The sequence below is a fragment of the Crinia signifera genome, chromosome 4 (assembly GCF_055691185.1).
Source record: "Crinia signifera chromosome 4, ASM5569118v1, whole genome shotgun sequence".
Taxonomy (NCBI): Eukaryota; Metazoa; Chordata; class Amphibia; order Anura; family Myobatrachidae; genus Crinia; species Crinia signifera.
In genome coordinates this window covers 241,751,998-241,773,187 of record NC_139220.1, presented here as the reverse complement: position 1 = coordinate 241,773,187, position 21,190 = coordinate 241,751,998, and the positions used below count along the sequence as shown (strand labels likewise).

At 42.3% G+C, this 21,190-nt stretch overlaps 1 protein-coding gene across 1 annotated transcript in view; it reads right to left on the bottom strand.

The window, feature by feature from the left end:
* Nucleotides 1–21,190, bottom strand: part of ANPEP (alanyl aminopeptidase, membrane) — a 64,918-nt gene that overhangs the window by 30,821 nt on the left and 12,907 nt on the right. Inside the window, exons 2-3 of the mRNA XM_083184151.1 lie at nucleotides 638–1,511; nucleotides 167–309 (exon numbers count right to left, since the gene is read on the bottom strand). Of these exons, the coding sequence (XP_083040277.1) occupies nucleotides 167–309; nucleotides 638–1,287 (793 nt within the window). The 5' untranslated portion in view covers nucleotides 1,288–1,511. The remainder of the gene's footprint in view (nucleotides 1–166; nucleotides 310–637; nucleotides 1,512–21,190) is intronic.

Genomic DNA, 21,190 nt, shown 5'->3' with positions numbered 1-21,190 from the left:
AAGGTTTCCCCTCCTTTCCCAACTGTCTTCTAAAATATACTCCTTTAATTTTTCCAAATCCATTAAGAGAGATATTTATATATTTACTAATTCATGCTACCTTTAGATACACTGGGCAAAAAGATGACATCCCGCTGCATAGAAGGCTGAGCGCTAAGTGACTTACTGATACTGTTCATGTTGGACAGTGCCACGAAATTGGGCTTGTGTCTGATAGTGATGCCGAACGTAGCTTTCATTGCTGGCTCATCAAAGCAGGGAAATGCCTTCCTTGCATCAGGTGCCTGCATTTGAGTCGTTGCGATGATCCTATCACAAAAAGCATATGTTAGTTAGAAAACTGTGTGGGCAGAAGCCAGGGCCACAACTAAAACGTGTGAGGTATTTTGAAAGCCATACAAACCCCCCCCCCCCCCCCCCCCAGTGCAATGAGCATCAAATTACTTGTGTCTACTTAAGATTGTTATTTATTTGAATTATGCCGATAAAGTTAAAAATAAAAATGCAACCTCCTATAGTCGACATACAACGAAGAGAAATCCATAAATACTACAAATCAAAAGAGCAAAACATTATCCGATTCAAAATGGCTATTAACATTGTATTATTATAATAGTATTGTTGTATTGCTACTTACTTGGTTTCGTTGTTTTCTACATATTCACTGCGATAAAATCCTGCCAGATCATCAGCCAGTTCTCCATCAAACTCAGTGTGAAGTGTGTACATTTTATTCTCTTCAAGTTCTTCATTAAGATGTAGCACTAAATAATTGGTCCTCTCTACTAGATCTATTCTACTCGGGGTTATATTTCTATTAGCATCAGTCCAGAGCTCAGTGCTGGTATAATTGAGTTTATTGCTGTGGATTATGACAAGGTTGGTGCGTTCCACACATCTGAAGTGGGCAACACTTTTGCCATGAAAGACATAAGTTCCGTTTTCATTTTTCTCCAAAATAGGTCGGAGGTCAATGTCATAATGAACAGGTATCAAGGATTTTGGAAGACGGTATTTATCCCAGATTTCATTGAATGCAGGTGTTGTAGAAGACGGTGTGCTTGTAGTTGTAGTGGTGGTAGTGGTTGTGGTAGTGGTTGTAGTGGTTGCAGTGCTATGGGCAGGGTTGGAGCTGGTGGATTGAGACCCTCCATTTTCTACTTTATCATTGCTGGATAGCTCATTGGAATAGACAACAGCTAGAGCAATGATTGTAGCCACTGCAGCTATGGCAAAAAATATGCAAACAAAAGCTACAATCTTACTAACAAAGAAGCCCTTTGCCATCGTGCTGGGAGTAGGTGACAAGGGAAGAGTGACTGGAGATGCTGGGTTTTATATTGCCGCAGAATCAGCCAGGAGATCGTAGTACAGTTAATTTGTCAAACGTTAACTAGTTGGTGCAAAGGTTGCAAATAATAAGTCAACCTAAATCTAATCTATTTGTGCAGCACATTGTCTACACATTAAGAGAACAATGTATAGATACAGTATGCTGATGAAAAGTACACCTATGAGAGACAAAAAAAAGAATGCAAATAATTAGCAGTGAAAGCCCTATATGATTATAATCAGCATTTGGGGTCTATCTAACAATACTACATATTGCAGAGATCAAGATACACTGGAATAGTTTCTACATAAACATATATATGGAACTGGGATTTTAAAATGCATGTAAACATGTATTCCGGTACGTAAACATGTCCAAATTACATAACTTTATTTGTTTTTTTATTTATTATATTTTAAAGGAATCTAAAACTAAACAAAAAACAAATCCGAATCAAAACACTTTAGGGTGGTTTTGCCAAAACCAAAATAAAAGCACAATTAATTTAAACCAAAATATGAGAGTTTGCACTTATCTCTATTATAATTATTAACATTTAGAGCTTTTATTGTTGGGGCACACAATGTACAGTATGCTGTGGTAGTTTATAAACTGCCATATAGCAGAGTATAAGCTGCTTTTTTGTGCTGGAATGTGCTATGATGCCCCCTGCATTGTGAATCCATAAAGTTGAAATGTAATTGGTTCTGATATTACAGGACTGGTGTAATTTATAAAAAGGTTGCACTTAATTTAAGCAACAGTCAGTAATAAAGCAAAACCGGCCTTGTAACGGATTGGCACTTTAAATCACACCTGTTCCGTAATCTCAGAACCTATTACATAACCCAATTCAGCATCTTAGATAATAAAGGATTCTGTTTATGAATCAATGTGCTTGGCCACATTAGCTATTTGGGTGGAGTTAGCTGGTGTAGATTAAAGACTTCCCTTGAGCTCCTCTGGCAGCTTACCGGGAGGACCTCCATCTGATTTGGCACTTGATGTGCTATTTTTTATATGCGATCAATCGCATGCGATTGATCGCATGTAAAAGGACTCTCAGGGAGTTCAAGGGTGTTCAAGTGAAGTGGCATGAGATATTGTGCAGGTGCTAAAAAGCACATATGATTTATCAGAATTACACAGGACCGCGTATCAGGTCGGAGCAGATGTCAAACACAAGAGATTTGGCCCGATTTTACCTGATTTCTTTGCCTGATCCGTCGGAATCTTGTGCAATCAGGCCAAAATCGCACTAGTGTATGGCGGACTTTAGACTGGACTAAGCAAGAGATCAGGTGTGCACCAGAAGAAAAATAAACTATAAAATATACCTTTTAATTAGATCATATTATTATATAACAACCACTCACTTATATCAAGCAGGGGGCCTCACACAGGGATGCGGTCAATTTACCTACAATCAAAATCCCAACGGTCAAAATACCGGCAACCATTGACCGACGGTCAAAATACTGACAAGGTCAAAATACTGACAAGGTCAAATACCAACTTGTACATACTTTACCATCCCAGTGGACATGGAGGGGAAATATAATAGTGTGCCGAGCGCAGCGAGGCACCGTGCCCGAAGCACGGGGTTCTTGTCGACCTATGTCAACATACAGACCCAAAAGAATATGAAAAACGTGTCTACTTTTTGACCTGTCTATATTTTAAATGTAGGTATCTTGACCATGTCGGTATTTTGACCTTGTTGGTATTTTGACCGTCGGTCAATTGCTGTCGGTATTTTGACCGTCGGGATTTTGATTGTAGGTAAATCATACCGAACCCCTCACACATATATTCATCTTTACTCTGTATAGTCTTGTGTGACAGACCCTCACACCAGATAAGTAAGAGATCATCCGATAGACTCCAGAATCTCTGGTGGTTCTCCTGAACCCTGAGAAGAGTCTCCTGCAATACCCACCCCACTGACCTCCCAATCGCTAGGTGAAGTTGGCAGTCCACTGACTTGATGATTTGTGCTGAATCCTGTAATTGTAGCCTGCTGCTTTCTTAATGCTGCAAATCACAGCTGTGTATGGCAGAAGTAGAATGGTGTAAAGGTTAGCATTACTGCATCATAGCACTGAGGTCATGGGTTCAAATCCCACCATGGCCCTAACTGTGCAGAGTTTGTATATTCTACCTGTGCTTGTGTAGGTTTACTCCGGGTACTCCAGTTTCCTCCCACATTCCAAAAATATACTGGTAAGTTAATTAGCTCCCAACCCAAAAAAATTAACTCTACAATGAATGTGCGTGTATATGTGGTAGGGAATATAGATTGTAAGCTCCACTGGGTCAGGGACTGATGTGAATGGTCAAATATTCTCTATGAAGTGCTGCAGAATATGTTTGCGCTTTATACATAACTGTTAATAAATAATAATGTGGCATTGGTGCTCTTATATAGGGGCTGGAGCACCCACCGATATTTGGGAGGGTCCAACAATGTATGCCTGCAGCTTATAGGTAAAATCTGCCACTGAAAAACCTTTTTCTGTAATAAAATAACAGTAGGCCTCTTAAACCGACCAAGTACTGCAGGGGAATCACGCAGCATATATATACATGCATGTGTTATCATGCATGTAAGATACATGCTGGATTGATCCCCGGGAATCGCCAGCGCTGCCTGGGAATCAGCATAAACTATGACAGTGTTAAGCCAGCCAATAGGAGTCCGAGATGCGGTTTAACATTACACTGGATTATGCTCATTCCTTGGTGCCATGCGGCGTCTGAAGCAAACAGGGCTGACGATAACCAGGGGATTGATCCATCACATATATTACATGCATGATAACATGCATGTATATACAGTATGTGCTGTGTGCCCCCCCCCCCCCCCCACACTTCATTACTTGGTCTGCGCTGTAGCCCCATCTCTGCTACAGTCTACAAACAATATGACATTAAAGCAGAAAAGAAGCTGGGAGTTGTCCAACACTGCAGCAAGGCAAAGCTTTTAGTGGCAACCCTTTGATCTACCTCACAATGTATTGCATAACCTGATACAACCACAAGATGGCACACATAAAGCACACACACTTATATACCTATTTTTATATATAGTTCTAGGAGAAGAAATGAGACCTGTGCATTATTTTACAAAGCTCTTACTGGGTTTTGAATCCTACATCACCAGCAAACAAACTCACCAATACACTGTATTTACTAAGCAGTCATTTAATAAACCACTGTTGATGGCCTTTTGTTGGGGACAAATGTAATATGGTGTGAAAATCAGACAAGGAGAGATTTTGGGAGAGTTTTTACTTTTTTTTTTTAAAGCGGCAATCATTTACACTGCAAAACCAGGTTGATTTTGCTGTGTAAATCATTGCCATTTAAAAAAAAAGGGGAAAACTCTCCCATTTGGCATCTTCTGTTTCACGTTTATTTATTTTAGTGTGTGTGTGTGTGTGTGTGTGTGTGAGAGTGAGAGCGGGGGGGGGGGGGGGGTGGGGATTCGAGCAGTTCTAAAATTTTTGCAAAACCAAAACAGCTATCTGAGGAATCACAATATAGTGTATTCAGAGTACAATGTATAGACTTCCTCTACATCTGATTGCACATAAAGCTTTAAAAACATATTGTTTGAGCTATCCCATCAGCCACAGCCACCTAATTTATTTGGGCTACAGTACTTTATCAACAGTTTCAACAACTAAATACAGGGTTTCTATACTTATGTTAAAAACATTGATAGCCAACTGGTGTTCTATTTCTGGGGTAGGCAACCAGTGGCATGCCAGATACTGAGGAACTACACATCTCAACATACAGTACCCTGGTTGGTGACTCGCACCCAGGGTCTCACCCTTGGAGTGGGTGACTCCAGAATGTTAGCTCTTATAGCATAATTTGAACTGGAGGACACTCTAATGTGGCACAGTATGAACAGGGGGCACTCTAATGTTGCATAATATGAACTGGGGACACTGTATATCATCTTTAATTTCACATTACGATGTGTGGCATAATGTAAAAGAGGCATATTGGTGTGTGACATAATGTGTAATGGGCATAACATTGTGTGTGATGGCGGTAGTGCACTACCACCATCAAGGAGGCAAATCACCCTAACATCCTCCAAGCCCAAACACCTGACGGGCAGCTTTTCCGTAGCCGGGCACCAGCACAGCAAATAAAGGAAACGGCACAGCGGGACGCCGCAGCCGTAGGAACATCTATAACTGAACTGTAGCCCCCCCCCTGAACCCATTCGCATCAGAAGGAACAACCCTCGACCCCTATCCCCCCACACCCACAGAAGTCCGGGCTCACAGGAGTCGGACATTCTTGCCCAGAAACCTAGGCAAAGCATATAGAAACTGCATATATACTGCATAAATATTTTTACCACTCACCATTGTGCCATTGATTGTAACAATAATTGTAGCGATAATTGTAACATCAGTTGTATCATTTGAATGTAATTGTATTTAAAACTGCACTATTTGAAGTAAAATTGTTTTACACAAAACCCATTGTTCATTCTTCCAAATCGGGATCACTCATACACCCCACACCAAAGGAGCGGAGCGCTACACTAAACCCCACTTTTACAACAAGGGTTTAATGTCAGGAAGCAAGCCACAAAGTTAGACAGCGATGATTAATGATCAAAGCAAATATTCAAACTCGCACACACTACGTAATACACTGCGCACTGAGCAAACATTTGTAACTGGTGCCTGCCAACATCAACGTGGCTATATATAATGTTCTATACTGTATATAGGACAGAGACAGAGAGCAAACCAAAACAGAACTAGAAAACATGCTGGAGGGAAAGCCACTGACAGTAGGTTATGCTGCGAAGCACAGCGTTATGTGACACAATACGTCAATGTGTATTTCCTCAGTCTATAAAATGGGATACAGTTTGACCCTATGAAGATCACCATACATTAGGTCGGCCACTAAAGGTTCACAGGCCACTAAAGGTTCGAAGGTCGACACAAGCATTGACAATGGGAAAGTCGACAGTCAATAGCTGACTCCGCTGCATATAAGCATTTTATTATGATCAAACCCAGAAGGTTTTAATTAGTTGAAATATACAGTATTACAACAGTAACACAAATGACAGTAATTCCACACTGTGTCACCGATACTCTTATTATTTCATTCTTACTAATCCCTAGGTAATGGAAACCAATTGACTCATATCTTGACATTCTAGATTGTAAATAATTACTTAGCAGTTTGGCAATAAAGTGAAATGTCTGAACATCTTTTTGTTATCATTGAAACATTTTCTAATCATCGACTATTACAAACTATCAGAATGCTATATTCTTGCCCTAACTATCCTCGTTATTTTACTGTGTGTCTTCTGAGGTCAATATATATTGTGCCCTGGTTTAGTACGTATTGAGTTGTAGTACAAAATTGGATGCTTGTTAGCAGAAATGTGAGAGACGGTCATGGTCAGTGAATGGGAGGAACAGGAGGGTGGTCAAGGCTGTATTGCAGACAGTGGTTGCGTAAAGATGCATGGAACCAGTGGTTGCGTACAACAACATAAAGAGTGTGGCTATGACACTAATACCTCTTACACACTGCACAAATAACCAGGGTTCGACCCAGATTGTTGCCGGGTCGACCCGGGTGACTGTGTGGTGTGAAAGGGCCTTTTGAAAAATCCCTGGTCCAGCAACTCGGCAATCCAACCGGGTTAAAAGAAGGGTTGGACCCAGGTTGCTGGGCAGTATAAAAGGATAACCTGGGTCGAGCTAACCGGGTCCCGTTCACACTATAGGGAGGAGGCAACGCCAGCTCCAAGTGCTGCCTCCTCCACCGCCCCCTGGTGACACCAGCTTATTGGTGGATCACTGTGAGAGCTTCACCTCACAAAAGCAGGGTCTCTCCCAGGATGGACCCATGGCCAAATCCCGGGTGCGACCCAGTATTTGTGATGTGAAAGGGGTATTATACTCCCTTTCACATAGCATAAATAACCCATGTCAGATGGGTTATTTCGGGGTCGATTTGAACCTGGTAAAAAGAAGGGTTAAACCCGGGTTTCACCTGGGTCGTGGTGTACTATAGGTAAAAGCTACAGACCCAGGATTTTCAACCTGGGTCTGTGAAAAAGGGATGTTGATTGGCTGTATCTGTTTCCATGTCACCAGCCTGAGCACATGTGCATTTCCTCTACAGAGCACACTGTATTCAGAGAGCACAGTATAGCTATTTCCCACACTTCGCTCTTTAAAAATGGTTAATGGTTGTGATGAAGAGGTGAGGGAGCTGTTGCGCATCAGAGGTGAGGAAGAATTACAGGCTGAATTCACCAGCAGTACAGCAGAAACAATCATGAAGTCAGGACTGTGTGCTGTGACATGTCCTCTGTCAGCCATAATTTCTGCACTGCTCAGAGCATTCCCCAGCCCCCCTTTTGTTTCATGTGAAACTTCATGAATGTGAGCCAAAGAAAGTCCTTTTAAAACTCACGTCACCATTGTTTAACATTGTTGACTCGGGTTGTTTGATAAGGCACCAAAATGCACCAACCTGGGAATAACCCTGGCCTAAAAAGCGCTAAATAATTATCTGAAGCTGGTCACATCAGGTCCGACCCGGGTTTGCAATGTGAAGGTATGAGGGGGTCACACATATGTCAACTGTCTAGCACTTCCTGTCTGCTTCACATTCAAGAGCTAGATAACAAGACCCTTCCAAAGGATACATGCTGATTTTGAAATCACTGGCCTGCTGGCAACATAATAAAAACTCTATACTTGCATATAACAATACTAGTAGGGAAAATAGTTACATATTTAAGAAGAAAAGGGGCTAAGGCCCTTATTCGGATCTGATCGCAGTACAAATTTGTTCTCAAGATGAGCAAAACCATGTGCACTGCAGGTGGGGCAGATGTAACATGTATAGAGAGAGTTAGATTTGTGTGAGTTATTTTGTTTCTATGCAGGCCGGTAAATACTGGCTGCATTATTTTTGAACTGCAATTTAAATTTCATTTTCAACACACCCCACCCATGTGCCTGAGATAGTACACAAACTTTGTTCCATTTAAACCTTGTTTAATGCACAAATAAAATATATTTGTGTGTATTTCATGTGTTTAATCAACATAAATGCAAGATACCTCATTGAAATATAAAAATATTCCGAAATAACATCTGTTATCCCAAGTTCTTCTGGTCCCGAGCATTTTGGATAAGGGATACTCAACCACCATCAGGTCTGAATAATCCCAAATATAATATACTCCAAATTTTTGATGTCACGGGAGAATTTTGCAAGGTTGTCTTTTTTTTTTTTTTAAATCAGCAATCATCTACATGGGAAAACTAGGTTGGGAATGATAATCTACCAAGGGATTAGCTGGTTGTTTATTGCATGCGGACAGGATAGAGCATGCTCTGTCTGCCCAGTCATGTGACACCGTCAGATAGCCATAGGGAGCTGAGAGAAACTTTTCAAACTTTCTAGTATTATAACTACGATAAACATTAGGACCTCAACTACACATGAAGTTGGTGTAGATCCACACGATCTTCACCTTCCTCTCCAATTCAGATGTACCATGAGGAAAAAAATGAAATAATGCACAATAGTGTAATATTGCAAAGGTAACAATGAGTTCGCTTTCTCCCTCTGTGTTTAGGGATTTTATGGAAAAGGTGCTCCCAAAGTTTCCAAAAAGATCCAGGGGATGCTGAGGGTCACCTCACTCGTGCACATATAGAATCACGCTTACATGCCAAAGCTGTGGAACCTCACGTAGCGGTTTCTTTGTAAAAGAAAGGGACCTCCCATTCGATCCAAAACAAGGTTTTATTATATTAAAAGACAGTATACAGCCAGAAACAACCTCACAGTATATGTGCCAAAAACAAGATGTGACCCGGGTATGAGTATTGGCCACACACCACTGTGGGGAATCCGATATATATCACTGTCAATAATTTGATAAAAGACACTGAGTTATTCAACACGTTTCGGCATATTGCGATGCCTTTTTCAAGAAGCATGTCCGGCTGTGACACTGACGCCGCCCACTGCTCCTGTGTCCCCATGACGTCATCAGTGAAAATGAAATTTAAATAGCCCTCACTGCACTAATCCACTGTTCGGTATATTGAGAGAGAGCATCACTAGCCAACAAGGATAGTTATGATCATACTAAGTTTCAATATCTGTGGTATATTTAAAAAAAAACAGCTGTTTTCTGGCGATAATGTACATTACTTTTGAATGTTTAGTATCACTTTATTGCAGCCAAAAAACCTTGAACTGGCCCTGGCTGCAAAGCTTTTAGACTTACCAAGCTCCAGAATGCAACGCACTCCAGAGTTTGACCCTCAGGAGCTTACGCCTTCTGAATATGGGGGGTATTTCTGGTTAACTCGCAAAGGCACAATCCCTCTCTAATAGACAAAAAACAAATGCACTGCAGGCAGTGTTGATGTAACATGTGCAGAGAGATTTAGATTTAGGTGGGGTTTGTACTTCAAATTGATATCTATATTGCAGTGTACAAATATAGCAGCCAGTATTTACCCTGCACAGAAACAAGAAAACACCCAAATCTAACTATCTCTGCACATGTTACATCAGCCCCACCTGCAGTGCATATGGTTTTGTCCATTAGAGAGTGATTGTGCCTTTGCGAGTGAACCAGAATAACCCCCATGGTGTTGTCTGCTGTAGCCTAAGGGATATACTAAAGGCCTAATCAAAGGTTCTAGGTTCCCTTGGCTAATACACATGTACAGTAGCTCCCTTTTGTAATACTGCTAAACACACATGTATGAGCGCTCAGGGGCTCTCCAGTCATACTGCCCATGTGCATGTAATGAAGGTTATTCAACTGGCATGTAGGATGTAATGCTTATGGTGTAGGAAGGAGACTTTGGTTTTAGGCTGCCCAGCTGGTTCTGTAGCACAACAGAACAGGTGATAGTTTGCAAGCAGGGAATGTATTTCACAGATGACGCCCCCACCCACCCACACTGTCCCAATGACTAATCAGCCTATTGGTTAATTAGGCACTGTCTACAACCGTCTAAAGATTAATTTGTGGCTCAGCTAAAGATCATGGATTGATTTGGGGTATTTTGAGGTTAGGGATCATATTTATTAATTTTAGCTGTTTGCCCCCAATATATATGATTCCATATTTCTGCTATTTGCAGCAATAAAGACACTGTCATTCACAGAAATGTACCTTTCTGGAGTCACTGGGAGATCCAAGCAATCAGTAAGAAGTAAAATGGTTTCAGGGGACTTTTGCTCACTGCATGGGTGCTGCGCATGTGTCAGTGATTCATCAGCACATGTGCAAGAAGAATTTAACAGGGAAGGATGCTGCTGCTGAAAGATGAGTGCACTAGTTCACACACTCCAGTCATCTGTCTCTCCAGGGAGGCTTCATGGCCTATCCCAAAATGGCCACCAAGATTTCTTCTGAGCAGGTGTGGAACTGTGTGGGAGGCTGTGTACAGTGACATGGTGGAAGACCGAAGTCTCCTAATTAGCTCTAAAGAAACCTGTGTTTACCTGCTTAGCACAACATTCTCAAGTATTTCTGCATTACTACCCACAAGCAGCTTACACTCACCAGCTGGTGAGCTGTATGGAACCTTTACTCCACCCAAGCTCCACTCCATCTCCAGTGTACTGTACATGTAACAATAAGAATGGCTATATCAGCCAATTACCGATAATCCAACAACACTGGTTAAGTAATACCCCTTTTACACCAAGGAATAACCCAGGTTGGACCCAGGTCAATGTTGGTGTAAAAGGGGTCAACCCAGGTCCAGTAACACTGGTCTCCTACCCAGGTCCTGACCAGGTTGGACTTGGGTCGTGGGTGGTGTAAATGGTCCCAACCCAGGTTGGGACATCCGGGTAGTGCTGAAAGGATACCAGAAGTGCTGGACGCCTTTCCACAGTGCGCTGCAGTGGCAAAAGACAGCAGACTGGAAGGATACGGGCAGTGCACACAGAAATCATAATTGGATGCAGTATCATTTATATTATTATTTATTTATTTTTTGGGTGGGGGGGGGGGGGGCTGGGGGGAGCACATGGGAGATTCCGTCTGCTGCTGCAGGGGAAGGGGCTGGGGAAAGCACATGGGTGATGCTGCACTTTTATAATGCTATGTGTGCTTGAGCACTGAATAAAACTTTTTTAAAAATATTTTACAAAATGAACAAACCAACATTTTTCAATGCTAACTTGTCATGTCTTTTAATTTTAATTTTAAATCATTGATGGAAGGTTGGATGGCAGTTTATCAGTCCTAAAATGGACATTTTTAATGTCATCCATAGGGAAAAGCAGTGCTGACCCAGGTTCAGTGTAAACGGCGCAGACCTGGGTCCGACCTGGGTCACAGTGCTGTGTAAATGGGGTATGAAGCTGGGTCCAACCCTGGAAACTCCTGTGTTCAAAGACCAGGGTCCGACCAGGGATTTTGGTGTAAAAGGGGTATTACTGGGCTGCTCATAGTTTGAATCACATAATTTCCACCTATGAAATCCTCTCCTGAAGAATATGCAGAGAAGGTCCATATAGGCTACAGTAGATTACAGGGCCAAGTTGGTAAATTCAGACCTTGGAAAGCAGACCCTGTAGAAACTTTATGGTGTAGAAGATAGCTCCAATAGATTTATTCAGGGATTTGTAATATTTGCAGGTAGCCCTGTAAATGGGTGCTTTGGGATATCTCACAAATAGTGTTTGATAAATAGGTCACTAAATAATTTGGGGAAGTGTACAGTACATTAAGGTTATATTGAATTCCTGTATGTATTGTTGGGAGTTGGCTTCACTGCTTAAAGAGATTGTCGGTACTTGTGTATTATAGCGGCGTCCATCACATCGCATACCAAAAGGCATGCGATGGTATGCGATACAATGCGATATCGCGCGATGTTGTACAATGTCATACAATTTTAAAATTGTATGACATTGTATATGGCATACAATGCCATACAATGCGATGCAATGCGATTAAAAATTGTATAAGCACCCTAATTGGTGCTTACAATGTTAAATGCACCCCCACGCCACCCCCCCACTATAAACGTGAACCCAAAGCGTGGCGAGGGGCGGCGGTATGCGTCCTACGACCTTTTCATACCCCCACTATCCACGTCAGCGTGGAGTTGATTTCATCAAGTGTGGCGAGCGCAGCGAGCCACCGTGCCCGAAGTGTGGCGAGCGCAGCGAGCCCCACGAGGGGACGCGGATACCTGTGAAGCTCGCGAGGGGACGCCGATACCTGTGAAGGTATCCGCGTCCCCTCGCGGGGCTCACTGCGCTAGCCACGCTTCGGGCTCAGTGGCACGCTGCACTCGCCACACTTTATAAAATCAACTCCACGCCGACGTGGATAGTGGGGGTATGAAAAGGTCGTAGGATGCGTACCGCCGCCCCTTGCGGGCTCGCTGCGTTCGCTACGCTTCGGGTTCACGTTTATAGTGGGTGGGGTGGCGTGTGGGTGCATTTAACATTGCAAGCACCCATTTGGGTGCTTAGAAGCACCCTTTAGGGTGCATATACAATTTAGGAGGCAAAAATCGCGTCACATCGCATGCCATCGGGTGTATAGAATGCGATGCGATAAAAACATTGCACGACCAACATCAGGGGCGCCGCTATAATACACAAGTACCAGATTGTCATTCATTTTATTGGCTAAAATATGATTTCAATAAATCATCCTGTTTCCAAAACATGTTTCCAGATTTTTAATCAGTTCCAGTTCCCAAATAGAACTCTGTCTTGTGGGTCTGTCTTCTGAAATGTGCAGAGGTCACTGTATGTTACTCTGAGATTTGTAAAGAGCCAGCCTGTTCTTGTCTTTTTGATTCCCTTGGATACTTCTTTTGGCTCAGTTACCTACAATCATGATCTTGTCTGTAATCATTCTACCTTGGAGATTGTTTCATCTCATTCTCTGAAGACCTATCACTCAGTGGGATATTACAGATACTGCCCCAGCCTAGAGGTTTACTTTCTATTGTCAGGAAAGCATTGTTCGAACATATAAACAAACATACCCATGTTATTCTTGGGATGTATAGACTTTGTTTGCCAACTTCTATCTATTAAAGAGGAAATGGCATTGAGCTCACACAAGGAAAAGTTGCCAGACCAGAAAAACAGAGGAATAGAGTTCCAACATAAAATGAAATCCGGATCTTCATGTACAAGCACTAATTATAATCAGGCCATCCAGGATGCATTGCAGTCAATGGCAACATCGCGCGATGTTGTACAATGTCATACAATTTTAAAATTGTATGACATTGTATATGGCATACAATGCCATACAATGTGATGCGATGCGATTAAAAATTGTATAAGCACCCTAATGGGTGCTTACAATGTTAAATGCACCCCCACGCCACCCCCCACTATAAACGTAAACCCGAAGCGTGGCGAGCGCAGCGAGCCCGCGAGCGGCGGCAGTACGCATCCTACGACCTTTTCATACCCCCACTATCTACGTCAGCGTGGAGTTGATTTCATAAAGTGTGGCGAGCGCAGAGTGCCACCGTGCCCGAAGCGTGGCGAGGGGACGCGGATACCTGTGAAGCCCGCGAGGAGACGCGGATACCTGTGAAGGTATCCGCATCCCCTCGCGGGGCTCGCTCCGCTCACCACGCTTTGGGCTCGTGGCACGCTGCACTCGCCACACTTTATAAAATCAACTCCACGCCGACGTGGATAGTGGGGGTATGAAAAGGTCGTAGGACGCGTACCGCCGCCCCTCGCGGGCTCGCTGCGCTAGCCACACTTCGGGGTCACGTTTATAGTGGGGGGGGGGGGTGGCGTGGGGGTGCATTTGACATTGCAAGCACCCATTTGGGTGCTTAAAAGCACCCTTTAGGGTGCTTATACAATTTTTCATCATATAGGGGGAAAAATCGCGTTGCATCGCATCGCATGCCATCGGGTGTATGGCATGCGATGCGATAAAAACATTGCACGACCAACATCGGGGGCACCACTATAATACACAAGTACCAGATTGTCATTCATTTTATTGGCTAAAATATGATTTCAATAAATCATCCTGTTTCCAAAACATGTTTCCAGATTTTTAATCAGTTCCAGTTCCCAAATAGAACTCTGTCTTGTGGGTCTGTCTTCTGAAATGTGCAGAGGTCACTGTATGTTACTCTGAGATTTGTGAAGAGCCAGCCTGTTCTTGTCTTTTTGATTCCCTTGGATACTTCTTTTGGCTCAGTTACCTACAATCATGATCTTGTCTGTAATCATTCTACCTTGGAGATTCAGTGGCAAACGCAGGATTTTCAGAAGGGGGTTTCCAGAGGGAAAGCACGGAGATGGACACTTAGGTGACCCAGTATATGCCGGGTCAGTTAAAGTATTATAGATAGACCAAATGTATATAAATAATAATAATAAAAAAAAAAAATATATATATATATATATATACATATACAGTATATATACATACAGGGGCATCAACAGCAGTGTAGGCCCCTGGGCATAACAATGTATAGGGACCACTACCGATCCTCCAGCGGTAGGGGTGGGGAAAGCTTTAATGTCCCGCAGGTGGTAGGGGTTATTATATCAACCGCTCAGCATGTAGGGCCTGGATTAGTAATTTCCACTAATTACCCCTTTACTGCACAAATGGTGGGAGATGGGGTGGGAGAAGGGGGCATTGACCTGAATGAAGGGGCCCTGATACATAACTTCCAGGGTGGTAGAGGATGTTAAATATGCAGAGGAGGGGTGTATAATGGAGTGGGCTTATTATTTATAATTTTTTGGTAGGAGGACAGCTTGCTTGACGGCAGATATCTTCAGTTCCCGAAAATAGATTTTTTAGATTTTAATGGAATTAAAAACTAGAGAATCCCATCTACCAAATGGTATTGGGGACTAGGGGATGAGAGTTCAGGAGGCAGAGCAATCCGCCAACGAGTATATAAAACTAAATACCAGGTGTGTGGAACTGGATCAGTAACCAGCTGCTGGAAGGCTGATATCTCTGGTTCTGGGAACAGTAGAGACAAGTTACTAGTGTCCTTCAAAGGGGGAGAGTCCCAACTTTTGGAATATACCCTCAGAAAAACTCTAAGTCAGACAGAACCTGAAATATCTGACTGGGAAAAGCAATTAACAGGCTTGGATGGGGACCACTGCTTTGAAGTCAGATATCTCCGGTTCCCAAGGCCTGATTTTTAAAATTTTAACTTTTACCCATGGAACGAGTGGACCCTCAGCTTTCAGACTAGGGCCCTTAGACTCCTGGGGGGGTTTCTGGGTACTCAGAAACCCCCCCTGCGTGCGCTACTGAGATTGTTTCATCTCATTCTCTGAAGACCTACAGTATCACTCAGTGGGATATTACAGATATAAAGGTTTCCTTTCTATTGTCAGGAAAGCATTGTTCGAACATATAAACATACACGTTATTCTTGGGATGTATAGACTTTGTTAGCCAACTTCTATCTATTAAAGCGGAAAAGGCATTGAGCTCACACAAGGGAAAGTTGCCAGACCAGAAGAGCAGAGGAATAGAGTTCCAACATAAAATGAAATCCGGATCTTCATGTACAAGCACTAATTATAATCAGGCCATCCAGGATGCATTGCAGTCAATGGCAAGCCGCTAGCTATAGGATCTACAGCTGTAATACATTTCCAAATGTTACTACTCCAAATGGATCTTACTGATACAGGGGATATTGAGGTCCGCGATTCTATTACAGAATAGTTTTAAAGCTGGAACAATGTACTACAACCACATCACAAAATGACAATGTACTTATAGTCAGAGTATTACACTATACAAATAAAATATATCCCATAAGAGAACATAGCTGCTTTGATTGTATATGGCATTTATTCCAGGCTTTAATGTATCTACTCATCATCTCAGCTATACAGAAACTTAATCTGTGATCACTTGGTAATGTCTTACTTCACAGGCATAACCAGAACTTTGTGGGTCCCATAGCAACATCCTGGAGGGGACCCAGTCTAAATGCTTCTTTAGAGACAACTTCAGCAGAAGTTATTAAGTGTATGGTTACATTGTAAAGCTGACAGTACACATTATGCCATACAGTCCCAATTTACTTTATGACATACAGTTTCCCCCAGTCCATATCATGCCAAATTACAGTGCCCCGTGTTTATACTATGCCACATATAGAGTGCTCTCCAGGTCAAATTATGCCATATTACAGTGCCTCAGTTCATATGATGCCACACTATAGTGCCTACATTTCATATTCTGCCACATTACAGTGCCCCAGGTAACTATTTTGTTACATTAGAATGCCCTTCCACATTACAATGTGCAGATTATTATTATTATAATTTTATTTATAATGCGCCACAAGTGTTTTGCAGCGCCGTACAAAGGAACAGTACAGGGCGACAAAACTTGGCATTACATTGAATAAATAACAAAAATAGAGTACAAATAAAGAGCACCACAGTTCAATACACATTACAGCTTAAATATAAGTAGTGAGGACTCAATTAACATTCAACTAGAGGTTTAAGGCCAATGATGGAGATGAGTATGCGCTCAAAGATGTTCACTGAGTGTTTGAGTATGGGAGAGATATGAGTGCAATGTGATGAGGAGAGCGCTATGACAACAGGAGGGAAGAGGGCCCTGCCCTGAGGAGCTTACAATCTAGTAGGAAGGGGAGACAGACAGATTACAAGCAAGTGGGCGGTGGCTAGGTAGCAGGATGTAACCAGGCAGGGGGTCGGAGAACCAGCCTCAGGACTAGTTTATGCAGCAGGAGGGTACGCTTTGATGAATAGGTGAGTTTCTTTTCAGATCAGATTATGATGCAGTACAGTTGCCTCCAGTTCATATTATGTCAGATTACAGTACCCCCATAGCAGCATAACTTCCACTAAACACTCCTCTCAGTGAAATTGTAATGTCCCACAATTCAGGATGGACAATGGATTAAACTTTATTGCTTACCAAGCAAATCTGGCAAATTGGTATGCAACTTTATACCATAGGTCAAGGTAGGGTTACCAACTCATCCCTTTAATCCGGGACACATATTAATTACACAGGTTCTGTGGCCGTTTAAAACAATGTGAAATGGAGTCTTGAAGTGTGAGAGTTTAAAACCAGGTGAAAGCCAGCTACAGAACCTGTGTAATTGATATGTGTCCCGAATTAAAGGAGTTGGTAACCCTAGGTCAAGGTCCCCCAAACCTCTGTGCCCTATAGCAATGGCATCTTTTGCACCGACAAGATTTATGCCCATGCAATATCCTGCGCAGTGAAACCCTGGCAAGCAGAGTTTAGTGCATCGGGAAATGTTGTAAAAAATAAAAAAAAACTGGGTCTTTAATGCATTTTTACTTTAGTGCAACTCCTCCAAGTTCTGATTTGCACTCTGTATAATAGTGAGAGGCTATTGAAAAAGTGACTATATTGTGCATGTGAATTGCATTGCATTGCATTGCACACAGTAGATATTTTATTAATGACCTAGGCAATGACAATTTTTGCAGATGACACTAAACTATGTAAAGGTAATTAAATCAGATCAGGATGTAGTCTCCCTACAAAAAATACTTTAATAAACTGGAGGATTGGGCGGAAAACTAGGAAGATGAGGTTTAATATTAATAAATGTTATGTTATGCATTTTGGGAGCAGAAACAAGCCTGCAATCTATATATTAAATGGGGAAAATAAGCCAGGAAGATAAGGAAGGACCTCAGCCATCCCAACAATAGACTCTTCTCTATGTTGCGGTCAGGGAAATGCTACCGCTCATTGAAGGCAAACACAGAGCGAATGAGAAGGAGCTTCTTCCTGCAGGCCATTAGAGCCCTCAACCAGACCTCCTAGTACCGGGACTTTCTTTCTTTCTTTCTAGACCTACCCGACACATTCTCTCTATACTCTTCCTCAGCCGATCTAATTATCGTAATGTAGGACAGTTGTATAGAAAGGATTTCACTACATATTGTACAATGCATGATTTTTGTACGTGACAAATAAAATTTGATTTGATTTGAAAATCATATTTGGGGTTGCTCGCTGACAGTAGACTTAGCAGATCTACCCAATGTCAAGGAGCAGCAGTGAAAGCCAATAAGGTATTAACATATATAAAAAGGAGCATAGAAGATAGGGAAGATAGTGTAATTTGTCACTTTCTAAATCATTGGTACGGTCTTATCTAGAATACATTGTACAGTTCTGGTCACTGTGCCATAATATCAATAATAGGACCCCTGCCCAGGCTGACCAGTCAGAGGGTAATGCTTTGGTCGCGGGACCTTATAAATGTGTCCCTCGGCTGTGCCATTACCCTGTTGGCCGGCTGGGCCTGTTGCTGGTTCACAAAATATGGGGGACCCCTAGTCATTTTATCTCTCATAATTTGGGAACCAGGACCGGCTCTTTGAGCCTGGGGCTGGATACGGCCGTGGGGGGAGACCCCATGACATTTTTTTAAATTATTTTTTTCTATTTTTTTTTTACACTGCAGCCTGCACGGATCTGACTGATCCGTGCAGGCTGCCGATACGAATTTATATTTAGCGGCCGTATATGTGGCCGCTAAATACGAGTCCATAGGACATCGGCAAATATGAATCAGTCAAAGACGACTGCTTTGTAAATTTGCCTCCGGAATACGAATTTGTAAATGTATTTATTTATTTACAGTTTCTTATATAGCGCAGCAGATTCCGTTGCACTTTACAATAGTAGAATGACATACTATGGCGGTAGCTGTTGTATGCATTCGTATTCAGAATACGAATATGAAATTTTCTATTCGTATTCTTAGTAAATTTCCCCCTTTAGGTCTTCGGGGATGCTGGTTTATAATGAATAGACTATAACCTCATCTGGGCCATTTACACCACAGCAGTAGATCAAGTTTGAACTTGATGAACTAATGGCTTTTTTTTTAACCTCACAAACTATATTATCTGGAAATGACTTTTGCTGATGCAATGCAACTTGGGAACACCAAACATGTTTCCCTCTGTCCTCTCCACTTCCTCATTTTACACTACATCAATCATTTCAATCTACGGGGCCTATATGTGGCATCAAACATTTGTTTGTTCTTTTTTTTATACCAGCAACTTTTAAGATTCACTCCAATGTATAAAAGAGGATCCACGATGGATATCTGCAAGTTTGACCCCCATAGATAACACCATCTGAAAATGTTGTTATGCTTCTGTAGCCCATGGGCTAGACTTTGCTGGGGGTGAATTCTTTCCAAACCAATGGGTATCGCACAAGCGTGGTCAGTAGCAGGGACGCCTGGCGGGGGCCCTGGTCTAACCCCCTCCGTCCCTCCCAGGCAGCAGCTGCAGAAGACACGTACAGCATGTGGTGTGCTGACAGTAGACTGAGCATGAGCATCAGGGCTCATGCTGAGCCTGCTGTCAGCATAGCACATGCTGTACATGTGTGCTGCTGCTGCTGAAGGGGTGGGGGATAATAAAATCCCCCCCCCCCCCCCTCGACTTTAGAGGGTTTTTCCAATCTCCCTCTAATCATTTTGGGGGCGTGGCTTAATTGCGGGAGGTGGCCACCCCTCCCGTGATTAGACCACAACCCCAATTTACCGGGGCCCGGCATACCTCTCGGCGGCCCTGGTCAGTAGACAGAGTAAGTGAGAGACTGCTAATGCAGGAATGTGCTCTTGTACCTTCAGGGTGAATGTAATACATCATTAGTCACATCCTGCTTCAAATGTGATGAATGATGAATGGTTCCCAAGGTATTTTGATGTTATCCAGATACTGTTATTTTAGATTAACCAAATAACTTCATACTATGCCAAAAAAGTCAAATCTTTTCTGGTAGTCACTAATATTTCAGCTTGGACGGTTGTAGGTAACCGTGAAGATCTTACTAACATTTTAATTTTTAATACTGTGTAGTTTGTAATAATAATCATTAACAATACAATGGTACTAAAGATGCCACCATAGGGCTTTATTCTAGTTCACTCTTTCTGACAAAATCCTTCTTAGATGGGCAAAACCATGTGCACTGCAGGGGGGCAGACATAAAATGTGCAGAGAGAATTAGATTTGGTGAGTTATTTTGTTTCTGTGCAGGGTAAATACTGGCTGCTTTATTTTTACACTGCAATATAGATCTCACTTTGAAGTAAAACCCCACCCAAATCGAATTCTCTCTGCACAAGTAACATCTGCCCCACCTGCAGTGCACATGGTTTTGTCCATCTAAGAAGGATTTTGTCTGAAAGAGTGAACTAGAATAAGGCCCATAGTTACAATAGAATTGTCATTATCAAAGATGACCTGACAATATCAACAATAACCCAAATTTGTTCTTCAAAATATAATCAATTAAGAAACTTAAACACTATTTAGGATTTGGACATGAAAAGATGATAATCAAAATATATTTCAAGTGAATTTCAGTGCTGTTAATGTACTGTTATGGAAGAACTTACAAAATGCATAGATAAATGTGAACTGACATCTGTGAAATACATTGTCTGTCCAAAACAAGAGATGAGAGTGTGCATTTGACTAAAGGTGCCCATACATGGAGCGATGTTCTCTGGACTTTTTGTAACTAGAGCGCATCGTATTTAGTACAATAAGTATGCAATGTGCTATGGGCCTGATTCTGGTTGTCTCGCTAAGCAGCATAGATTTGCGGCTAAGCGAGCCAACTACCGCCACCTGCTGGGTGAGCGAATACCTGCCCTCCACCCCTGTCCGAATATCCACGCCGATTTTTTTTTTTGCATAAACACTCATTCGCAGGGGAGCGTACGGGGGCAAAATCATTTGATAGTCACTGACCAT